The sequence below is a fragment of the Panthera leo genome, chromosome D4 (assembly GCF_018350215.1).
Source record: "Panthera leo isolate Ple1 chromosome D4, P.leo_Ple1_pat1.1, whole genome shotgun sequence".
Classification (NCBI taxonomy): Eukaryota; Metazoa; Chordata; class Mammalia; order Carnivora; family Felidae; genus Panthera; species Panthera leo.
The window spans coordinates 89349211-89372702 of record NC_056691.1 but is presented as its reverse complement, the minus strand read 5'-3'; the positions used below and the strand labels follow the sequence as shown (position 1 = coordinate 89372702).

Below are 23492 nucleotides of genomic sequence, written 5' to 3'. Positions count from 1 at the left end.
TCCCACCAAAGCGACAGCCATCTTCAGTTCTGTCCGGGCATATGACCGCCCCACCCGGGCACAAAGTGAGCCATACCCAAAATTACCACCACCCAGCAGTGCCTCTTGGGCAGCCGTGACGTGTTGGCATAGAATCATGGTCCCACGACCTGAAACATTCCCCCGTGTCCTGAGAGGCCCAGTGGCACCTCTGGTGATCCCCAGAAGGCGCCCGAGAGCAATGTGTTCCGCCCTGACGCCCCATCTCCCCCACCCAGCAGGACCTGGGCAGAAGGCAGCCAGCATCAGGGCGGCAGGGCCCTCTCCCAGCTCTGCAGACTCTGTTCTTTTCCCTGCGGTTGCCTCGGTTTTGATAGGGAAGTAGGTGGTATTGTCTGGGTTTTCTTGGGAGCCCAGATGTCTTTGGATGTGTTTCTCTAACTGCAAGGCTGTTCCTGCAGAAAATAACATCACACCAAGTGGGTACAGAACAGTTCAGGTGTCTTTGGGCTTGGACTCTCCTGGCAGCCAGCAACAGAATCTGGCATTTTACCATCTGGAAAGCATGGAACTGTTTTTTGTTCATCTAAATGAAGAGCTTTAATTCCTTAATCCTGGGAAATGTCAAGGACCTTTTGTGTGCAGCTCCTCTCAGCCCTGCACAAGGCCTGTGGCAGAAGCTTGAGGCTGGTCAGGACTCTGGAGAGTTCCCTCGTGGCCACCCTGGGCTTTCCCCGTTCACCCAGGCCCTCCTCCCGGCAGCGCCCCGTGACCTCTGCCTTTCCCACTCCCACACCTCCACTCTGCTCCCCGAACGCCAGTGGCCAAAAATAAATCAATAGAATCTCGCCTACGTTGTCTGTCATTCACTCAGGGTCCTACCAGGTGAGTGGCACCAGCACGGGGCCCCCTTTTTGAGCACTCTCCTCTCTGTAGATGCCCCGAGCTAGGCCCACGGAGGCCACACGAGGCCAGCATGACCTCATCCTCACGGAGAACACAGCCTGGGGCCAGGCAGGGCTCCTGCTTACAGGTCAGGCAAGTGCGGGGCTGGGGTGTCCACAGATGCTGCTGAGGGTTACGGGCAAAGGGACAGAAGGGCCAGGAAAACAGGTTTGGGAGGAGTCAGAGTGGCCAGCAGTGACGGAGTATGTCGTGAGGCCGAGGGACGCAAGGCTGGGACCTCCAGGTCATTCGGGCCCTCAGGCGCCACATCACGGTGTTTCCAAGTCTCCCGTGGTGTGTGTGTGTGTGTGTGTGTGTGTGTGTGTGTGTGTGTGTGTGTGTGTGTGTGGTTTGTTGTCGTTTGCCTCCGGAGGCCGTCAGCAACCAGCACTCAGGTCCAGGGGGTTGAGGGGCTTCCCCTTCAGGGTGTCCGTGGCATCTTGGCTGCAACTTGAAAGAGTTGAAAGAGATCAGGGCAAAACCCCCAAACCAAACAAAACTCCTTTATGGAGGCACTGGTAGGTGCCACGGGCTGTGGTCAATACTTGATAGACAAGGTCTCACCCTTCTCAGACCGAGCTGGGTCTCAAAACTGTGGCCACTTTTCAAGCAAGAGGGAGCAGCCGCGTCCGTGTTGGCCTGTCTAGTTCCCACGCGGGCAACCCTGCCTCTGCTCTCCCACCCCCCTCCCGCCACCCCCCCGGCGGCACTGCCAGGCTCCGGGGACAGCGAGAAGCCCTTCAAAGCCCATGCAGATGGCCCCTTCATCGGCAGAGAGGGAAGTATCGATCTTGTCTAAGTAATCCCCGGTCCCCCCGGACTGCGATGCTCTCTCCTCGGGCCTCTGGGCCTGACGATCCCGCGGCATACAGATCCAGGGTGCGGATTAGAGACTCGGGGCACATAATAAAATGAAACCGCCAGCTTCCGCTCTACTGGACTTTTATCCCAGCTTTAGAGGCTTGTCCCTGCTCCGGCCCTGTCGCCCCCACCCCCAGCACTTTCAAGACTGACTTCATAGCATTCCCATTTTGAAATAATGATGGCTTCTCTTTTCATGGAATGAGTACTTCGGGGGCCGTTTTAAATATTCTTCATAAAGCCCGTGCCCCTCCTCGGAGCAGTGTGGCCGGCAGGGATCGCTGTCTCGTTGAACGTTTAACACACGGCGTTCCCGTCTTTGACTCCTTGGACCCACAAAGAATATTCTCATTCTGAGATGTTGCTGGGGCCCCTCTCCTTAAGGGTGGGTCTGTCCTTGGCAGAGCCCTGAGTGGAGACCCCGACGTCCTGGGCTGCCCTCTTTGCTCAGCATTAAAGTACATCCAGTGAATAGAAGTGTGTTTTTTTTTCCTTTGGGTTGCAGCGTGTGTACAACCAAGTAGCAAATACCTCATTTGTGCTGCACAGCTCTTGGAGGCCGTCACCATGCGAGGAGGCTGCCAGCACCGAGAACAGTCTGTGCGGACAGTGTCCCTGGATCTGAGCTGGGCTCCCCAGGCTCTCTGTGACCGGCCCAGAAGTCGAGGACCACGCGGGGAGGTGGAGGGCGCGTTCCTGGAGGGGGGTGGGGGCAGATCAGCTCGTCCTTTTTAAAAGAACAAAGGGCTTCAGTGTCACTGCTCGTTGGCCTGAGGGTAGAGCTCAGCACAGGGGTACCCTCGGGGCGTGCAGTCAGGCCCTGCAGCTGCGTCCACTGAAAACCTTGACCTCTGGTGCCGGGGATCCCAGCCTCGTGTTCCTTTCCCAGGGCCAGCGGGGAGAGTGAGCGATGCGGCCAAGGTCACCCAGATAATTAGTGGTGAATCCGGGACTGAACTCCAGTCTCCTGACAGTTCCACATCACCTTTCCCGGCACGCCGCCTCTGGTCATGTTACTGTCGGCCAGAGACCGCGTGGTCCCTTCAGAGTTTGGGACAGCAGGTATTGGCTGGAGGGAAGCCAGAATCTGGGTCTCTACCTTGCCTCTCTTTTAAATAAGCAACTTCTGGACACTTGGGTGCTGAACTTGCCCTGTGAATCTTGCGGGACACGCTCAGCTCTCCTGGCTTAGCAGTGGCGGCCTCAGGCTGTGGGCTCTGTGCTGACAGATACCTCGCTCGGTGCTCTCCGTCGGTCGCATTAGCAAGAGCGGCACTAACTGCCAGAGCCCAGGTGCGGGCTCAGCTCCCACCGGCTGGTGGGACGCAAGCGGTCCGTTCACCTGTGATCCCTAATGCTGCTGACAGTCACTTTGGGGAGCTTTTTAACCACACACATCCTGGCCCCCAGCCTGGACTACCTTCTAGAAGCTGAGGGATGGTGCCTGGCACCCCGTCACCTCTGCCGCCCTGCGGCCTCCCCACTCCGGCCTGGAAGCCTCGGCAGGGTGACGCCTACGACCTTGGCAAGCTCAAGAAGCCCCGAGGGCGATTCCTGGGCCACCAAGCAAGTCCCTGATTCGCTTACGATTTTTTGACCTTATGACAGTGCAGAAGCGACACACATTCAGCAGAAAGGACACTTCAGATTTTGAATTGGATTTTCCCTCCCGCTAGCGGTGAGCGTTCTGATCCTGTCTCGTGACGCTGGCCAACATCTACAGCTCCAGTCAGCCCTGCCGTCACGAGGGCGACCCTCCCCCCCCCCCCCCCCCCCGCCCACTGACGACTGCTCCGCTGGTCACTTTCCGTACTGTCTTCAGTACATTGCACGCGATATCCAGCACTTTGTTACAGAACAGGCTTCGTGTTGGACGGCTTTGCCCAGCTGTAGGCTTGCGCACATGCCGGGAGCACATGTAAAGTAGGCCAGGCTAAGCTGTGACGTTCGGTAGGTTGAGTGTATTAAATGCGTTTTCAACTTAGGGTGGTTTTATCGGGACGTAAGCCCGTCGTAAGTCGGGGGAGATCTGTACGACAGACTCTCACTTTAGGGAACTGCTGAGGAGTGATAGTATGTTGAGAGTTTTTGTCCCCTTCCTGTGTCCCGCTGACCCTTAACGCTTGCCACCGCTGTGTCCTTGGTTCTTCCTCTACAGATCGGAGAACAGAGCCTTTCTGGTCACCGTGAAACCCGGGCTCTGCAGGGCGACGTTAAGCAGAAAGTAGCCTTGCGGGACCCCCCCCCCCCCATTCTCTTTGCCCCACAGCTGGCCAGAGGCCGCCAGTGGGAAAGAGGATTTGGGCTTTCTGTGCCAAAATCGACGTGGTGACATAGGATCTCCCCCACTCATTAGCACTGTACTTTTGATTGCCCTTGATTAATGCGTGCACACGCTGACCGAATGCTGCTGGCTGCTGTTTGCCCCATTTCCCCTTCCCCCCTTCATTCCGAGCGGCAGGGAGACTCCTCCAGTCCAGAGACTTCCTGAGGGCCCACCCGTGTCGGGCTCTTTTGGGCTGGGCGCCTGGGATGTGGCAGCGAGCAAAAGGGACAGGGAGAGAGAGTCGTGTGAGCGACAAGCGCTGGGGCGGAAGTAAAGAGACTGGCATGGAGTCCTGCCCCCCCCAGGAGTCCTGGGGGCCGTTCCCTCCTAGGGAGGCGGTGACCAGGCTGTGCCACCGCCGTCCAGGCGCAGCTCCTGCTGTGCTGTTCTGGAGCCACTTGGCTGGGCCTGTCACCTCGCCTGCAACTGCTTCCTGTCTTGGGAACGGGCGGTCTCATCACGGCGCCCTCCTGAGGTGGTTGTAGGGATGAAGCCAGGGGGTGGGCGGGGAGGGAGGGGAAGGCTCACGGTCGGTGGGTGCTGCTGTTTGTCAGGCGCCGTCCCAGTGCTTCCCTGGCACTGGCTCACGCAGTCCGTGCCCGAGGTCACGCGGCCCCTGAGTAGCGGACAAGACCCAGACCCGTGCAGGCCGGCTCCCGGGCCCCAACCCCTTCCCGGCTGTGCAGTGCGCATCACCTCGCGCAGGGCCGTGGCCCTCACCGCAGGCAGCGCTGCCGTGGCTTTGGCCGACCTAACTCATGCCTTCCCGAGCACCCCTCGCTCTCGGGTTCCGGAGTGCAGACGGCAGAAAGGCTCACACGCGATATGGGAGAGGAGCCTTGGGAGGCTTGTTTTGACTGGCATCTCCTTCACCAGTGTGGCTGGCAGATGTTTCAAGGGCTTTTGAAAGATTCCTTTCTCCCTCCGAGCTTAGTTCCCTGCCAGTCTGGGGGCACGAAGACCTTCACCTGTTTGAGCTGGGGACGCCATTTCGGTAAGCCCTGGTTGGCGGAGGAGGACGACGCCGAGAGAGGGATAAGGCCCCCCGGGGCTGCGATGGGCACGTCACTCTCAGAGAGGCTCCCCGGCAGTGCTCCCTTCGGGGTAGAGAGGGAAGCACACCCCAGCCTGAGCCGGAACATCTGCAGTTTGCTCTGCCTGGAGGCGATAAGGGACACCTCCTGGCCAAGCCCCTGCGTGGCTGTCCACTCACTGGTTTGGGGCAGCTTTTTTGTTTTTAAGTAAGCCAGACCCCTGACGTGGGGCTCGAACTCACAACCCAGAGTTCGAGACACACACGCTCCAGAGTCGAAGCCCGCCAGGCGCCCCTGCTCACTGCTGTTTGAGTGGCCCTGTCTGTGCGGTGCTTTCACTGGTCACCTGGCATCGCTGCCCCTCTCCTGTTCTTCCCAAGGTCCCCTATCCCGCTGGTTTATTGTTTCTTTCTTGTCTTCTCCTCCCTGCCTCCCTTGCCAGGGGCTCGCAGCTCAAGGGCCGCTTTGATCTGTTCGCAGGCACTTTCGTAACCAGCGGTGAGTGGAGGGATGAATGGTCTCCCCTCCTCAGGAGCATCAGTGTCCCTCCTCAGCCTCCCCTGCTGGGCAGGGTGGCTTTAATCTCCCAGTGGAATCTTAGGAGCTGTACCTTACGATGGGGCCTGAGCCTCGGCTGGCCTGGCACAGAGTGGATTTCACCTCAATTAGTTAATAGCAATATTTTTTTGTTGCCCCAGGCCTGTTTTTTCCCCCACATCTTGGATGCTGGGGGGGGGGGGGGGACTTGTAATATTGAAAAGTGTAAAACAAGAAAACATTGAAGGTTGAATGTATGCTTGGACAAGAAAGGAAGAGCATTATAGGTGAATTTCCCCCCCCATTCTGCAGCCATGCCTTGCCTGGTGCTTTGGAGTTCGGCCACAGGAACCCCAGAACCAGGAGCGGAGGAGTTTGTGAGGAAGGGAGGGGACATACAGTAGATCCGCCCACTTTGTTTCCCTTTATTACAATGTCTGTCATCAGTGACAGAGTTGACGAAACTGAAATCAAACATCATTTGATCATGGCAGCACAAAAAAACCCAAAAAAACAAAAAAGAAAAAACCCTGCCCCCGTTGGGCGATTTAAGGGAGTACCTTACACTGGACCATCCAAAAAAGGGGCTACACTTGACCAGGTGGCCAGCCCACTAGCAGCAAAGCTAATTGGGTGCCCTCTCTGGGAGCCAGATGCCAGAACAGTGCCGTGGTCCCGAGAGCTGTATCTGGAGGACATGCCCCGGTTCGTCCAGTTCTGCTCCAGAGTAGCTAGCTGACCAGCAGCCACATTTACAAACCTCCTAACCTGCACCTCCCATCGGGACTCCGGCTTTCCAAGAACCTTAGGCTGGGGCGTGTGGGCAGATGATGCCCGGGGCACCTGGAGCGTGTGCCTTTTCCAGAACCAGGATTGCTGGCCGGGGTGCCTGTTGGGGAGGGCTGGCCTAGGCTTGGGCCTCGCGGCCTCTGGGCTTAAACACAAACCCAGGGCCCCTCACCGGCTGTGCGACCTAGCCATCTTCCCGACCTCCGGGAATCTCCTCCTCCTCTTCTGTAAAATGAAAATAAGGAGAGTACCCACCTCCATTAACTTGCCGTTTGCTGCTCAATTTTATACGTTGGTCATTCGTGTTAAAAATTGTACAAAGAAAAGCAAAGAAAATGTGCAGCCAGACACGGCATGCCAGCCTGGGATGTGGGCTCTGGGTGGCCAGTGCGACTGGGGAATCCAGCCCCGGGACCGGTGCTCACACTGCTGAAACGGACAGATCTAGGCTTGTCCCAGAGGCCTCCTGGGACCGCCGATGAGCTTTCTGTGTCCTGGGCAAGGAGCAGCCCGAACTGGTGGACAGCTCACCTGGCTTCCCTGCTATGACAGCAACTGATATGTGGGGCAGAGCTTGCTCGAAACACTGACAAACAAGTAGTAGGCGCTGGGGTAAGAATGCTCCAGAAACTCCCTCTTCCGGAAATTTCCTTCGTGATGGCAAATGTGATAGCCCGCACAGGGGCACTTGCATGGGTTGTCCCGCTTGGCAAGGGGTCTGGGTGGGTAAGACCCAGCCTCCAAGCTCAGGGGCCATGGGGCCCAGTTGCTTTGCTGTGTTTTGTAGCCATTAATTTCACCCCCCCAGTCACCACCCACCTTCTTGCCAAGTTATCATTACTACTGTTTAAAAGAAAAAAAAAAAGCATTGCTCATTTTAGAAAGCTGTCTGTCAGAAATGCTTAAAATAAAACCAGTCTGCACTTGAAAGAATAAGTACCACTTCTCTTGAAAGTCACTTCGGTGACAGTTTCTCAGCCATGTTGGATCCACGACCTATAGCTGTCCTTTCGAGAAAGCCAGGGCAGATGTTTCTGGTATGTGGCCGTCAGTGAGTGGGCGCTTTTTTTTTTTATTTTTATTTTTTTAAGTTTATTTATTTACTTTGAGAGAGACGGTGAGAGAGCACGCACGCAGAAGCAGGGAAGGGGCAGAGAGAGAGGGAAAGAGAATTCCAAGCAAGCCGTGCCCTGTCGGCACAGACCCCGACTTGGGGCTCGAACACACGAACCGTGAGATCGTGACCTGAGCCAAAACCGAGAGCCAGACGCTTAACCGACTGAGCCACCCAGGCGCCCCTGGCGAGTGGCATTTTTATTTCTGTATTCTACAAATATGTATTGAGAACCTGCTCCTGCTAGATGCCAGCCAGGTGATGTTCCAGGCCTTGGGGACGTACCATGAACCAGGTGGGCATGATCTCTGTCCCCATAGAGCTCATCATCTTGTGGCTTCACCAGCCACCAGGCAGGCCATGAAAGTCCAGCAAGGGAAGAGTGCCCACCCAAGGGCGGGAGGAGCAGAGAGGGAGGGGAGAGAGTCAGGGCTGCCTTGTGGCTGGACAGGGCGTGCTTCATACGCACAGACATTTATTTAGAGAAAGTGAAGCTCAGGTAAGCTAGGGGGCCTACGCCCTCCACCTTGGGGTGTGGCCTCTCTGACCTTAGGTGTGGACACAGCAGGACTGATCTCCAGATCGTGTGCAGCTTTGCCTTGCGGGCCTGGAGCAGCCTTTCGAGTTGCTTTTCACCTGATCAGTTCACCCCGCTGCTGCTTGTCCCTTACTGTTCTGGTGACAGCTGGAAAACTGAGGCGTCTACGCAACGTAGACCCATGTTTACTCTTGCTCACAAAGGTGATCGTTTTATCTGGGGTTTTTTTTTTTTTGTTTCGTTTTGTTTTTTAGCCACAACATTCATAATGACGAGAATCCCTAGTGAGGACCACCCGATAAACCACGAGTGTGAACACAACTGTCAAATTAGGTACAATCTATTAATTTGCTGATTGATGGCAGGCATTAGCAATTTGTGGTGTCCAGTTTCAGAACTACAGGGGAGCTGAAGCTAGTCCTTTGTTTTCCAGAAGGGATGCTGAGACCCCGAGAGATTAAGTAGTCGAATCAAGGTCAGTGGACAGTGCTGGGGCTTCAAGCCAGTGTGCGTTCTGTCTGGTCACCGGATGCCTCTAGTAGACCTGAGGCATTCATGCCCTCGGCCCTGCTGGCAAAGCCTCTACTTGGAGTTTGGGGACAGTGGGGGGGTGTGGCCCTCCGAGATGCCATAAATAGGCCACAACTTTTGTTGGAGAGAAGACCACACTTTGAGCGTCAAGGCTCCTCAGAAAGGTAATAGGAACACTGAGGCCCAAGAGAAAGATCAGCAATTTCCAGATTCCTGGTCATAAGATCTCTGTGACTACAAATTATGAGACAGAATGAGAATGACAAAGCAGAAAGACCAGTTACCCTGCCAGAGAAAGGGTTCCATTGCAAAAATGAAGTCGAGGTGGCTCAGGTGGTTAAACGTTCGACTCTGGGTTTCGGCTCAGGTCGTGATCTCACGATTCATGGGTTCGAGCCCCCAGGAGGGCTCTGCACTGACAGCACGGAGCCTGCTTGAGATTCTCCCTCTCGCCCTCTCTCTCGCCCTCTCTCTTTGCCCCTCGCCGGCTCACGCTGTCTCGCAAAACAAATGAGTAAACGTTTCAGAAAGCGAGATGAAGTCGAATGTGGACAGCCGGAGAACCTTTGCGTTCATGCAGCGTTCCCTGCGGCGACTTGGCTCCATAGCCTCTCCGTGACCTGCCCGGTCTGCGCCTCTCCGCTGGCCTGTGGCCACGCCCCCCTCACAGGTGCTCCCGCCCGCCCGCCAGGGCTTTCCATCGCTGGAACTCAACTCCATTGCCTCCAGGCCCGAATGCTTGTGTCCTCCCCGCCGCCACCTTCGCTAATTTTCGTACTTCCGATTGTATTCTAGATGTCCTTTCCTCCAAGAGGCGTCCAGAGGCAGACTGGTTTATCCTATCTAGGGAATGCATTGGTTTTGTTTTCTCTGCGCTGGTTCGAAGGGGCATCTAACGCCACTCATTGTCCTTGGTTCCAGGTGACAGACCACGCCACCACCGCCCTGCTCCACTATCAGCTGCCCCAGATGCCAGACGTCGTGGTCAGATCCTTCATGGTAAGTGGGCTTCAGAGCTGAGCCTCCTATGGAAACCTTGGTGCCCTCCCAGTAAGAACAGGCAGTTCAGAAGGCAGCTCACGGTGGGCCAGGGCCCCACAACGGGCCAGCGTAGAACCGATGCTTCCTTTAAACGGGGAAGGGATTTATGAGAAACCGTTTCCCACTTAATTAACCGGTGTTTTCTATCGTGCTGAACAAATGGTGGTTTCAGATGTGATCTCCCAACACAGTTTCCCCGCATTGATTTAGTCAGTGGATATTTATTGAGCTCCTAATCCATGCCAGGCCCTGTGCTTGGCACTGAGCAGGTAGCAGTGACGAAGATACGTCTTGCGGTGCCCCCAAAACGTGGAGCTCGGGATGGGGAGCGACCCCAAAAGAGCCAAACGGCCGTTGTGCCGGTGTGTTGGAGTTCGCTCCTGCCAGCTCCCGTGAAGCGTGCGGAATTTGGCAACCCGGTTATTCGACCGTCGGTAGCTTGCAGTCGAACCCCAAGGTTTACACCACGGAAATCGGCAGACGCCGCAAGTCAGGACTCCCCACCACCCCAGGGCTGAGTCATCCGCGCGCTGTGGCCCACATCTGTCCCGCGACCCCCGTTCGGCCCGAGCAGGGCCGTCAGCCGGCCGCACCGGATCCTGACGGAACCGGCAGCTGTTCCAGCATCGTGCCGACGCGGCCTCGTGCCCTCACCTCCGCGGGCGCCCATCTTTCACCGCGGCTGAAACTCCCTTTGCCGCTCATGCTCGAAAGGCTGCCAGCCGGAGACCTACTCAGAAGACCTACCTGTTCGCAAGTCCAAATCCGTGTTGACAGCCGGCTGCCGTGGCGCTGCCCGCGTATCCCGTCGCGGTTTGCCTCAGGAAGTGAGCTGCCCAGAGAACCTGCCGCTCCTTTGTTGGAAGACACAGACCCGACTTCTCGATCGGCGCCCGCGGTGCTGGGGAGGGCGGACAAGCAGGCCCGGGCAGTCCGCAGAGCCGTGCGCGTCGTGGTTCCTTCGTGTGTCCGGAGGACAGTTCCGCCGACAGCCTCCAGCGGGCTCCTCATTTTCGGACGCGTACCGAGCGTCGCCGTCTAACCTAACACGTGTCGTGCCCAGCTTCCCTTTGGTAACTGACTCTGGGACTCGGGGACCATTTGCATTTGATCGGCACTGGAGGATAAAGAGTTTAGCTGAGTGATCCGTCGACCCCCTCACGTTTGTTGCCAGAACCTCAAACACCTGGCCTTTGGAAGGGGGCAGTGTCGGGGGCCACGGTCTGCCACCACGAAGGCGGCTGCGACGAAGACAGAAGGATTTGTATCAATAAACTCGACCTACCTCTTCAAAGAACACTTTTCTCTTATGGACGTAATTCGGGAGGACATTAAATGATGAGATTCACGTGCCCCTGTCACAGTGAGAACGTGCTTAACTTGCTCGCAAGCCTTTTGCTGCGGGGTGTGGGTTGGGTTGAGTTTTCTTTTTTTTTTTGTAGCAAATCTCCTTGAGTTTGAGAATTGAGTTATGGGAGCCTCATCCTTATGTATGATGCCCGGGAGATTTCTGCTCTCTGAACCACTCCAGGGTGTATTTGCCGCTTATTATGTTACCCGATGGCACCAGGCTGTCCCCCCACCCCCCCGCAGGTGCAAAGGGCCACATTGTGACAGTGAGTGATGACCTCTGGAATCAAATTAGAAGGAAGGCACGTTGACCTCAGTGGAGGGTTCGAGCATTGTCATCGATGCGACGTCTTCCTTCACACGTGTCTGTGCCCACTTCTCGGTAGCGAACGAGGAGAACATCAGTACGCATAGTCGGGAGACACGGGACACAGAAATGAAACGTGGTTACGCGTGGCCCCGAGCCACGGGCTGTGCGCTAGGGCACGGCCACTCCTGTGGGAGGACTTCCTGCCCCTGAGAGCAGGAATTTCTATTTTAAAAACTCCCTCAGTTGGGAGGGGCAGGGGGAGCTCCAGAAGTGACAGCCAGCAGTGTTACGACCTTGTGGATGGCGCGTGCAGCTTTCCGTGAAGTCACAGGCTAGCTTTTGGGGCACAGCCAACTTAAGTCCTCTGGCCTCGAGATCATTAGGCTTGACAGGAAGGATGACATTGGAAGCTCCCGGATCCCATTTCTTTTATTTGTCTCTTCACTTCTCTTTTTAGACCTGGTTACGAAGTTACATAAAGCTGTTCCAGGCTCCGTGCCAGCGCTGCGGGAAGTTTCTACAAGATGGCCTTCCCCCCACGTGGAGGGATTTCCGAACCCTCGAAGCCTTCCACGACACCTGCCGCCAGTGACCCCGCCCCAGCCCCGGGCCGGCCTCCAGGCTCTGCCCCGCACCTTCCCAGATGATCCCTGGATCCCTCGGTCAGCCTGATGGCTCGGCCCCGTCCTCACCGCGTAGACTCCAGCACCCCACTCCTCCCCGTGCGTAGAGCAGCACGTCCTACCTTAAGGCTGAGCCACTTGCGGAACAGATTCCTTCTCGTTTTGATGGGACTCATTACCCACTGCAGCTGGTAAACGGAAGGCAGAGAAAACCTTTTGGAACTCAGAGTAAGGAACTCACGCAGCATGCTCGTCCTTGTGTGTTGGCGAATGATCCTCCTGGGCCTGTGCTCTAAGTCATGTTCACGAGCCATTATCGTCTGAATAAGCCCATGTCCGTACATCCTGTCATGCTGGGCGTTTTGTTTTGTAACTTTTTTTTTAATATATATATATATAAGCAGTAAACGTTTTGTACCCAGGACAAGGCTTTGTCTCCTGTCTCTTAAAGCACCTTCCACATTCAGTGTAGTGAACATGTGGGCAGATCTGGGCCTTTTGAAGAAAAAAAGAACAGTAATGTCTGCATTTAAAACCTTGTTCTTTCTGAGGACACAGTTTCTTGCTTCTTGCTTAGGAGAGAGGACAGTGTTGGCAAATATTCCATTTCAAAGATGTTTTTGCGGTTTGAAAAGCGGATTGTTCTTTTTGAGGAAAAAGCGCACAGATGTTTCTTTTTACTAAGCCAGTGGCACATGCATGCCCAAGGGAAAGGAGTCTGCCCGTGTCAGCAGCTAGAACGCGTGTGAGCGGGCGTGACGGGGGTACCTGGTTCGTTGGTCCCAGGTTTTGTCCTAAACGTTCCTGTGAACAGATTCCAGCCCAGTCTGCTGAGGACATTCGGGGCCTTGACCCCAACACCAAAAGCTAGAGCCTGTTTGTATGAAGAAATATATAAGACTGGGCGAAGCTCTTGAAGGATGGGGGAGCTTCCTCGAGCTTTTCCGGCCCAGCCTACGCTACAAATGTTCCCTTTGCAACGAAGACGGCAGAGGTGTCTTGAGGTGGCCAGAAGAACGAGTGGTTCCTCGGTGACTTCTGGTACCGCTTAGGCCCTCCCACCTGCCCCCACCAGGCTTACAGGAGCTGAGGACAAAGGATCCAGTGATGGAGAAAGGATAAGACAGTGCCGCTTGGGGTGTGGCCCAGCGGCGGCAGCAACATGGGGACAGATTAGAAACACAGAGCCTCAGGCCCCGCCCCGGGGGACTCTGCTGTGGGCCCAAGTCTGAGAGACCCCGTTCAGGAGACGGGCGCCCCGTCTGGGGAGGTGTGATGGGAGGCAGCAGGGACGTTCCCACACAGCCAGAGATTCCAGACTAAATACCATGGTCGTCACGTTCGAGATGCTGTCGCTCATGAGAGGCACCATTATTTCATGAACCACTAGGAAAGAAAAACAGGCTGCCAATTAAACCGTGGCCCAGGCCTTAATGAGAATCCTGTGTGACACATGAGTCGGTCACACCAGCCTTTCATGTATTCCAAGGGGGTCGGCGATTTCTCCCGCCTGAGTTTTACCGTTTAGCGTGGGACAGACGATCCCTTCGCACGGCCCCTGGTAACAGAACATAACACGCTCCTTTGACTCACGGATAGCTTCCTTTTTCTTTGGTCTCGTGAGACGCTTGTCTGTTGCTCTGGGACAAAACACAGAACTGAGGACACAGGGTGGGTGATAACATGTCATCTCATTGCCGCACACCTTTTGGGACACATTTGAACGGCACGTAGACTGACCTCTGCGGGGCTGCAGTGCGCGTTGTCGCGTGCAGTGATGCTGGTGTGACCGGCTGTGACCACGCTGGAGCCCGTGGAGGGCCAAGTGCATCATGGCTGCCAGCACCCACCAGCGACTTTGAAAAGTGCGTTGGGGGGCAGGGGGGACACTGATGAGACGAACAGTAGATCGCCTTGTGAGAGAGCTGTTTGGATCCTCCTGATTGCCCAGATCGGAGAAGGGCCCTCGCTAGAACCAGGGGCTCTGACTGCTGCCGGCCCCCGTTTTCGGGAGAGCGAGCCAGCCGGCCTTGAGTCCAGAGCCTGGGGCGGGCAAGAGCTTCTGCTTAATGACCCTGTTTTCTCTGTGTCCTACTTAGTGACACCTTCTATTCGTGACGAACGCTGCTTGTTTCCCATTTACGGGGAAGGTATAAAGTTTCCATTTTGAACAAGTGTATTTAGGCAGAAAAGTGAGACCATTAGAGGAAAAACATTAAATAAATATTGGCACAGCTGAAGCGTGGCTACAGCAGAAATGGGGGTGGGGGTGCGACCGGGGAGGCATGCGCAGCCAGGGCCTGAATCCTGGCCACCCACCCCCAGTGCTGGGGGCCCAGACAGCTCACCCTTCCTTGGTATGAGCCCCGCTCCCGCTTCTGTGAGATGAAGGCTGATAGTGATGGTGAGAAAGGGGAGCTGGAGGGATGCGTTTGGGGCTTTTTCAGTTTATTTATTTATTTTGAGAGAGAGAGAGAGAGAGAGAGGGAGGGAGTGTGATTGGGGGAGAGGGAGAGAGAGAATCCCAAGCAGACTCAGTGCTGTCATCGCAGAGCCTGATGTGGGGCTCGATCTCCCAAACCGTGAGGTCACGACCTGAGCTGAAATCAAGAGTCGGACGCTTAACCGACTAAGCCACCCAGGCGCCCCAGGGGTGGGGTTTTATAGATGAAACAAGATGGGCCATGAGTTGATAATGAACTATGGCTGGGCATTGGATATGTGGGTGATGTTAGCTGTTCTGTTTTTCTGTATTTTATATATTTTTCTCTATATATTTTACATATATATATATATGTATATGTATATATACTTTTCTCTCCTTATACATGATATATATATATATATGCTTTTAAAAAAAAATCTTTCCCAAATTAAATGTGGGGGGTGGGGGTGAGAAGTACAAGGGCCGGGCCAGTCACCCACCATGGCCTTCCCGTCTCCGGCATTTCTGCTCTTCGGTCCTGAGAGGGGAAAGCTGAAAGGAAGTCGTACTGAGGTCTGGCGAGTTGAGCAAGGCTGGAAGGGCGACGAGCTCGTTTGCGCCAAATCCACGAATGCTTGGCGGCTTGAGAGACAGACACGAGGGAGACTGGCTTTGTCGTCGGCCATTAAAATCCAGACAACGTATTGACCCCAAGTTGGCACAGGTAGAGACTGGGGGTACGTCGGGACCAGTTGCAGGGTGGCCGGGAGGCCTGCTGCCCCGGGAGCGAGGGCATCAGGTTCCGGAATCCTCCTTTGGTGCCTCTCGCGGACAGGAGTGTGGCCATCAGTGAGCGTGCCGCCCAGATGCTACTTAGGCTGTCCAAGGTGACCTCTAGGCCAGACCTACCAGGTACAGTAGGTGACTTAATCGTGACCCCCACAGCTCGGCGTCTGCTCTGGGCCAGGTGCCTCACCCCAAGTGGGCGCGTGCTGTTTCCCCTCGTCGCACAGACGGAACCAGGTGAGGGTCTCACGCAGCAGTCTACCCAGGGGCTGGGTGTCAGACCTCGTCACCACGCGCTGGGGCTGCTTCGCGGCAAAGCCGCCTCCTGAGAGGCAAAGGGGCCGGTCCCCGCTCTGCCGCGGTGTGGGACCTGAGTTCTCTGGGCCCGAACTTAGAAATCTCGGTCCTGCGTGTGCCTCTCTGCCGTGAAAATCCGTGAGGCAGGTACCTGTGCCGTCTGCCGGCCGGGTGACCGCTCGTCAGCGGGGCGGTCGTTAGGACCTGACAGAACGGAATGAGGAAATCTGGGCAGGGTTGTCCAGATTTTTTTTTTTCCTGAACTAAATTGGGAACTGGCCTTTTGGTATCGAGTGATATTTTTCTACTTCACACCATCGACGGAAAGCCGTAGGCACGAAATGGTGATCTTTCAGTGTTAACGTGCAAACTCTCCATCGCGTTAAGACTGTCAGGAGTGCGGGCCTGATGCTAAATCGAGAGCCTCGTAAGGTCACCCTCGTGGGGAGGAGAAGGGACATCAGCCTCACCACCGGGATCTCACAAGATCTGGAACCTGGGCCAGCTTGACGGGAGGCATCGTCAGGCCATCGGGTGTGTAGGAGAGAGGACAAGGTAGAACGATTCACCTTGCTTGACTGCGCCTCCCGGACTCTGCCTCTCTGCTCAGGATGATCTCGGTGAACTTTAGTTGTCCTGCATCTGACAGGAAAGGGTGGGCCGATTCCTTTGCACCTGCTCGGAGCTCATTCAGGCCTGCCCGACGCGCGCATCGAAGACGAGCCGGCGCAGGGGTGCCGTGGGCGAGCCCGCCTGCCGTCAAGCCCTCGCGGTCTGTCTGCACCTGCTCGGGGGAATAATCAGGCTTCACTTTCTAGGACAGGCGGGCTTCGTTCTCCCGTCTCTGCCATCCTTCCCCCCGCTCCCATCCCCTCCCCGGCTCCTTCAGTTAGCGGAAAGGAGCCTCAAAAATCACTTTCAAGTTGAATTTTAAATTGCAGGTTGGCCGCTCCCTGTCATTAGTGCTGGAAGAGACAAACCTTAGAGTTCACGAGCACATCCAGGTAAAGCGCCATCTCGGCAGCTTTAAGATGATTAGTCACTCGAGGACAGCTCCAGCCCGTCTCTGTGCCAATTGAGTTTGAAATTTCCACTGGAGATTGGCCGTCCTCTGGGACCATATGAGCTGTGGTTTGGTGCTGGCTGAACCGGCGGGTGCTGCCGGCAGCCGGCTTCAGTGGCACCGTGCTTGTCCAAGCCTGATAGAGACAAAAGAGTGACGTGTCCCGCGGGGCGGGGAGCAGGGGGGCGGTGGGAGAAGAGGGCTCAGGGAGAGAGGCAGGAGGACAGAGGCCAGGAGCCTGGGAGCCGGCCGGGGACACCAGCGAACCTCGTCAGCCCCCACGCCGTGGGATGGACTGTTACTTAACTGCACTGTCCCAGTTCCCTGATTCCTACCTCTGTTGTCTCCCATCGGCTTGCTTTCTTAATTACTAGAGGGATGCATGTGTTCCTTTAATGGAAAATTAAGAGAACGTGGACGAGCAAAGAAAAGAATAGCCATAATTCCCACTCACCAGAGATAATTAACAGAGCATTTTGCTGTATCTCTTTCCAGACCCTCATATGGGTATGTTTGTGCGCATCCCATTTTTTTGCCAAAAATAGGATCATGCCGTATTCTGTTTTGAAACCCGCTTTCTTTTTTTCCCGTTGAGCAAAGGCTAAGTTGCTCTAGTGCAGAGGCCCCAAAATACAGTGGCTTAAAGAACGTAGACCCTTCTCGGGGGCGCCTGGGTGGCTCAGCCGGTTAGGCGTCCGACTTCGGCTCAGGTCATGATCTCGCGGTTCGTTGGTTCAAGCCCCGCGTCGGGCTCTGTGCTGACAGCTTGGAGCCTGTTTCAGATTCTGTGTCTCCCTCTCTCCCTGCCCCTCCCCCACTCACGCTCTGTCTCCGTCTCAAAAATAAAAATAAACATTAAAAACAAAAAATTAAAAAAAAATGTAGACACTGCTCTTGCCCTGAACCCCCAAGGGGGGGGGTGGTTCCGATTAAAGGACTGTTCCGCTGGGTGCAGCCACTCAGCGATCCTGTTCCTCCTACCCTATCGCCCTACCGCCTGGCCTAGGACGCGGTCTGCATGGTGGCAGCTGGGCCACTGGCCCTTTCCGAGTTCACTACAAGGGAAGGATACGTGGGAACACGTGCCCGATGTTGTAAGACCCAGACCCAGCACTGGCACGTGTCATTTCCGCTTAAACTTCATTAGTAAGAACTCAGTCACGTGGCAGACCCAGCTGCAAGGGCCCCTGGGAAATGTGGTCTCTAACTGGGCGGCCGTGGGTCCGGCAGAAACTCTCTCTGAAGGGAAGCAAGCCTGTTCTGGTGGATGGTCAGCAGCCTGTCCCGAACCTCTTCCTGCCTCGGGAGTGACACTGCCCTCAGGGTCCCGTTTGTTTTATTTGCTCTGTCCTGCGTTTTGGGTTGCGATGGCCTTCCAGTTGTCCGATGGCCACAGCTTAGACCGTGAGTCTCCTGTTGGCCTCCTGTAGCTTTTTATTTTACAGTAATTGTACGTTCAGGGGAAGTTGCAAAGATCTGTACGGGAGGGCCCGTGTGCCCTTCGCCAGCCGCCCCCCACCCCTCCCCGGTGTTCACATCTACAGTAGCTGACGTTGGTGCAGTGCCCAGAATTCATCCAGACGTCACCAGCTCCACACGCACTGCGTGTGTCTGCGTGTAGCCCTCTGCCCTGGTGCCGCTTCGTGGAACCACCGCCACGGTCCAGACCCCCTCGTCCTACCCCTTTCTAGCCCTGCACGCCTCCTCTCCCCATCCCTGTCCCCAGGCAGCCACCGATCCGTTCCCCACCTCTGTGACCGTCTTTGTCACCTGGCGTCACATGCCTGGAATCATGCACCGCGTCTCCTCCTGAGGCTGCCTTTTGTCGCTCAGCCTCATCTCCTTGTGGCTCACCCAGGTCATTGTGCCTATCAGCCAGCCACTCTTAATCGCTAAGGAATATGCCGTGCCGTGTGTCACCACACCTCGACCGTTTATCCACGCGGGGACGTTGGGAGCCTCCGGCTTGCAGCTCTTTGGAGTAAAGCTGCCGGGAGCATCGTGCGCACGTGTCTGTGTGGCAGTGGAGGACGATCGCTGGGCCGCCCCGTAAGTCCGTTTTTAGCTCTAAAGGAACTGCCAAACCATCTCCCAGGGGGGCTGTGCCACTTGACTTCTCCGCCAGCAGTCTGAGGGATCCGGCTTCTCCACATCACCACCAGCGTCTGGCGTCGGCGCCACTTCCTGTTTTAGCCACTGGACAGGTGTGAGGCACCAGCTCAGTGTGCTTTTTATTTGCAAACCTCCCCCCTGCCCCCCCCCAAATAGCTAACGCTGCTGAGGAGCCGGTCGTGGGCCTGTTTATTTACCGTGTGTGTATCAGCCCAGGTGAAAGGTCTGTGCATGTGTTTTGCCCATTTTCCACTTGGATGATCTTTTAATGTTGAGCGTTGGGACTTCCTCTTACATTCTAGGTGCGGATCCTGTGTCGGTCATGTGGCGTGCACGTATCTTCTCCCGGGCTGTAGCTTGCCTTTCATCCTCTTAAGGGGATCTTTCACAGAGCACATATATTCACTTCTTATGAGGTCCCGTTTGTCCGTTTTTTCCACCTACGGATCATGCCTTTGGTGTCAAGTCTAACCTGTCTGGGTTTTAGGGGACCAGCATTCTGCTGTTAGGAACGTTGCTGCCGCCTCTGTGTCCCACCCCACTCCTCCTCTTCTTTCTCCTCCTTCTCCCTCTCACTCTCCCTCCGTCTTGACTTACAGCCCCGTGTATATCTCCGATCTTGATCTTGGCAGCGGTCTTGATCTCCGATCTTGGCAGCGACCTTAGCTGCCTTTTGTTTCAGCCTGTGCACTTGATGGGCAGTCAGAGCGACCGAGGCCTGGAGACCCGTCCTCACTCACCCGGCAGGTGAGCGACGGCGAGGACCAGAGCCAAGCAGCCCTCAGCCTACGCCTTTTCCACTTCCCCGACACTTCTTGGGACACCACTTGACCTACCGTGTCACGGTGAAATAGATCCCGCTGGGGCACAGGTTATGAAAGCGTTGGCAGTGACAGCCGAGTAGCAGTGCTCGGGGAAGCGTCTCTGTCAGGGGCAGTCTGACACCAGGGGAGCTCCGGCCCTCCCCGTCCCGGAAGACAGGCGGTCCGTGCCTGTGGTCGGATGCGCCGCAGTGTGCCGAGTCCTGACGCTTAAGCAGGCGTGTGTGAGGCGACTGGAGGGAATCCGGGAGGGCTTCCTGGGGGAGATTCCCCACACACAGCTCCCAGCCTCTTGGACCGCCAGGCCACCCGGAAAGCCCACACTGACGGCTGTGCCTTGGGAGGGGAAAGGAGGGCACAGGGTCTGTTGGATGTGGAAGCCGTTTACGCCAGCTGACTTCCCCCCTTCCCCTCCTGCCCTCGGCGCCTGCTCCAGGACCCCAGGGAGGGGTGGAGCACCAGTCACGGACTGCGCTGGGCCCGCGCTCAAGACAGGCTGTCCTCACCCGTCACCTGGGCCTCATGCTTCCTGTCACCTTCCTCTGTGAGGACACCATCCTCAAACATGGAAGGGGCGGGGGGCCTTGGGCCTGGAGTGGAAAGAGCCTCCAGAACAGGATCCTTTCCCTCCCGGGAGCGCCAGCGAGTCCCCCGCCCCCGGCCTCTGGATCGTTCTTCTCAGCCCAGACATTCTTCCTCCCGAAAGCCACACGGCGCTCGCACATGCTCGCGCGCTTTCTCTCTCTTCCCGATCGCTAAGCCGATGCCCGTCCAAACCATCTCCTGCCCCAGAGCACCCAACAGACCACATTTCCCGGCCCCCCTGCGTCTAAGCAGGGCTGCGGGGTCTACACCCCAGTTCTGTGTCACTTTCAGAGGTGGCCGAAAGAAGTCCTGCGTTTGCCCTGCTCTCTCTGCCTTTTCTGAGGCAGCATCGGAAATGACACGCGGCGACGGAACAAGATGGAAAGATCCCGGATCCCCGGGTCCGGACCCACAGAAGAGCTGGCTGCCCGGCTGAGCCTCCCCGCCAGGAGCCCCCGCGGTGGGTTTTGTGTGAGTGAAGTAAACTTTCCAACCTTTTATTCTGGCAAATCACCGAGATTTAGATTTGTTTTTTTCTCAAATAACTGCCGGAGTCGTGTACCCCACACACCATGTAAATACCCTGGAAACGGGCCACAGATAGGAAGCGTTCGATAGGTGGCAAAGATTACCGTGTCTACGGCTACCGTATTTGCTAGCTTGAGTCCAAATCGTCTTTCGCTTCGATTTGAAGGGGACCACGGAACATGTCGCCCGGGCTCGCTCCCTTCGTCCTCTGGGGAGAGTCACCCTACGGGGCAGGCGTCCCCCAACCGCTTGCTGTGGGAGCGATCCCCATCCCTTCCCGCCCCCTTCCTCGTTTCTTCAGAGCAGCCCTCGCGTTGGACACCGTCAGCCGCGCCCTCTTGACACGCACGAGAGTGTCGGCTCCCGGAAGGCAGGGACTGCGTCTGTCCGGGGCACTGGTCTATCCCCTCGCAACAGCGCGGGCGCTCAGTAACCTTTGCCAGATGTTGACGAGAGAGAGAAAGCCGGGCTCGGGTTTCTGCTCTGCCCCTAGACAGGCGACCGTGGGCCAGTTACGTGGTCCCCGTGAGCCTGGATTCACCTGGGAATCGGGCCAGTAGTTTGGCCGTGCAGGCGCGCGAGTCCCGCGAAGGACCACGCCGGGTATTTATTGTGCACCTACTGCATACCGGTGCTTGTCGCCGGGATACGGTTCGCACGTCGAATGGGAGAGGGCCAGACGGCGCAGGCAGCCTTGTCAGCGACTCCAGTGCAGGCACGAGCGTGGCCGCTGGGGGCGTAGTCGTCCGTGGGGGGCCTGTTCCGTCTCCTGCCTCTCTGATCCCCTCCTGTCTCTCGTTCCCACAAAGATGAGATTCCAAGAAGAATCCAGAGATTTGATGGCGATGCCGTGGGGTGGCCTGCCCTCTGCAGACACTGCAGAACGGCCTCAGCGGTACGTCGGGACCTTCTCGTAATCTTCACGAGAGATGCAAAACCCCGTCTCAGGAGTGGAAGTGTTCTGAAGAGAACGGCAGGATCACAGGACACTGCCCCACTTCCCAGTCCTATCTGCGTTTCTGCGAATGTGCCGCACCTCCCTGCCTTGATGAGGACGGGGCCCCTCTTTTGCCGTGGCCTTTTGATATTTGACTTCGCACTCGATGCCCCTAAAGCTAATACGCGCTGGCCTTTCACTTCCAAAGGGTAGTTGGTCAAATTAATGATCGCCAAAAGGCCATAGTTAATTTGCTGTCCTTCCTGTTTCTTTCCATTAGTTTGCAAACCGGCAAAGTTCAGGAAAACTTGGGAGCATAAAAGAGTAGGGAGCTAATGAGGAAGCCGGCGGGTAGTTCTAGACTTTTCCAAAGACTTGGGGGCCATAGCCAAGGGATGGTCGTGAGATTGCACCAGCGAGAGAAACCAGCTCCCTGCGCGGCCGAGTCCTGGCCGTGGGCCCGCGGAGCCCCGGACAGCCTTTGAGTGGGTGCGTGTGTGACGCCGTGTAAGTTGTCTTCAGCCCCCCGTGAGGGATCCCAGGCCACACCCTCTGCCCCGGCTCCAAGGCTCCTTGCTCGTTCCGCAGGGGGAAGGGCTGAAGGCTCCGGGGAACGAGAGCAGCCCTGCCTCCTTTCTCAGAATATAAATACCGATGATCCGAACCTAGCTTGTAGTCGTCCAGAGCAAAGGGTTTTCACTAGCATTTCCAGCTAAGCTGCAAAACACATCGAACCGCTCCTCGAGGCAGAGAGGCCGGGGGTTCTGCAGCCTGATGCCTCGGTGCCCCAAGGCCACCAGGCACGTGTCAGCCGTGCCGTCCTGCCACGAGCCGTGTCTGTGAACGGCACCTGCCCCGTGGGAGCACACGATGACAAGAATCCAGACAGCTTGGTGGCGTCACCCTTCTTGGGATAAAATGAACGTCACCTTGCCCCGGGAGAACGACCCCTCACTCCCTCCTCGGTCCACGTGCTTCAGTTAGAGCCCTGGCCATTCTTAGCCCCAGGCCCGCCCCTCCACACACAGACACACCCTTGTCAGTGCTTAACAACATGCCAGTGAGCAAAGAACCATTTAAAGGGCCCCGATCCATCTTCTAGATCAGGCGACGAAGGACGAACTTGGAACCGAACGGCAGTAAGCTGGTGGCTGGCAAAAGGAGGCACCGTGTCAAGTGCCCCTGAGGTGTTGCAAAGGATCTTCCGTTCCCAGCCTGGGTTCGATCTTTGCCCGGAGGCCAGTTTTTCCATTGGAGATTCCTTTGCCATCTGGAGAAGCCGGGAATGAGAAAACGGTTTTATTTTCAAACCCGGCAAGTTACGGCTCTTCTGCATTTTCCTTTCCATTAAAAACGGAAAAGTTTCCTTCTTAACCCATCGTGCCTCTTGCGTCTTGCCGTGGACAGCTGGAAGAAACGAAGCACCGGGCCTCGACGTCTCCTTCGGGGGGACACGCGCGTCCTGGGGCAGATTCCCTGGTTTCTGCTTTATCACACTCCACTGCTGCACACTGACCAGCGCCACGTTCACGACAGGCTCCCCCACCCCCTCCTCCCGGGAACCTTTCCCTCGCTCCCCTTTAAGCCCTCTCTGGGGGCTCCCTTGGGCCTTCGTTCCCCCCCCCCCCTTGGGCCTCTCCACCACATGGAGCTGGGCCCCGAGCGTCAACGTCCGAAGAAAACCGTGTGGACACTGTATCGTCTTTTCTACGCTAGCCTGGGAAATTATAGAGCATCACTTCGGTCAGCCTGTCACTAAAGGTGGCCCAGATTCAAGGGAGGGGACCCAGACCCCCGCTCTGATTCAGAGGGGTGTCAAAAATGTGTGACCTTGGGGGCGCCTGGGTGGCTCAGTCGGTTAAGCATCCAACTTCGGCTCAGGTCATGATCTCACAGTCCGTGAGTTCGAGCCCCGCGTCGGGCTCTGTGCTGATGGCTCAGAGCCTGGAGCCTGCTTCTG

The 23492-nt window shown here is 56.4% G+C and overlaps 1 protein-coding gene across 3 annotated transcripts in view; it reads left to right on the top strand.

Moving 5' to 3' along the window:
- Window positions 1-20906, top strand: part of MED27 (mediator complex subunit 27) — a 206219-nt gene extending 185313 nt beyond the window's left edge. Inside the window, exons 7-8 of one of the 3 annotated variants that reach the window (XM_042914106.1) lie at window positions 9576-9653; window positions 20359-20906. In XM_042914106.1, coding sequence (XP_042770040.1) covers window positions 9576-9653; window positions 20359-20409 — 129 coding nt within the window. In that variant the 3' untranslated portion in view covers window positions 20410-20906. Of the gene's footprint in view, window positions 1-9575; window positions 9654-9941; window positions 10213-11812; window positions 14219-20358 lie in introns of those variants that run through there. The other 2 variants (XM_042914105.1, XM_042914107.1) reach the window with 2 other exon arrangements.
- The last annotated feature ends 2586 nt before the right edge of the window (window positions 20907-23492 follow it).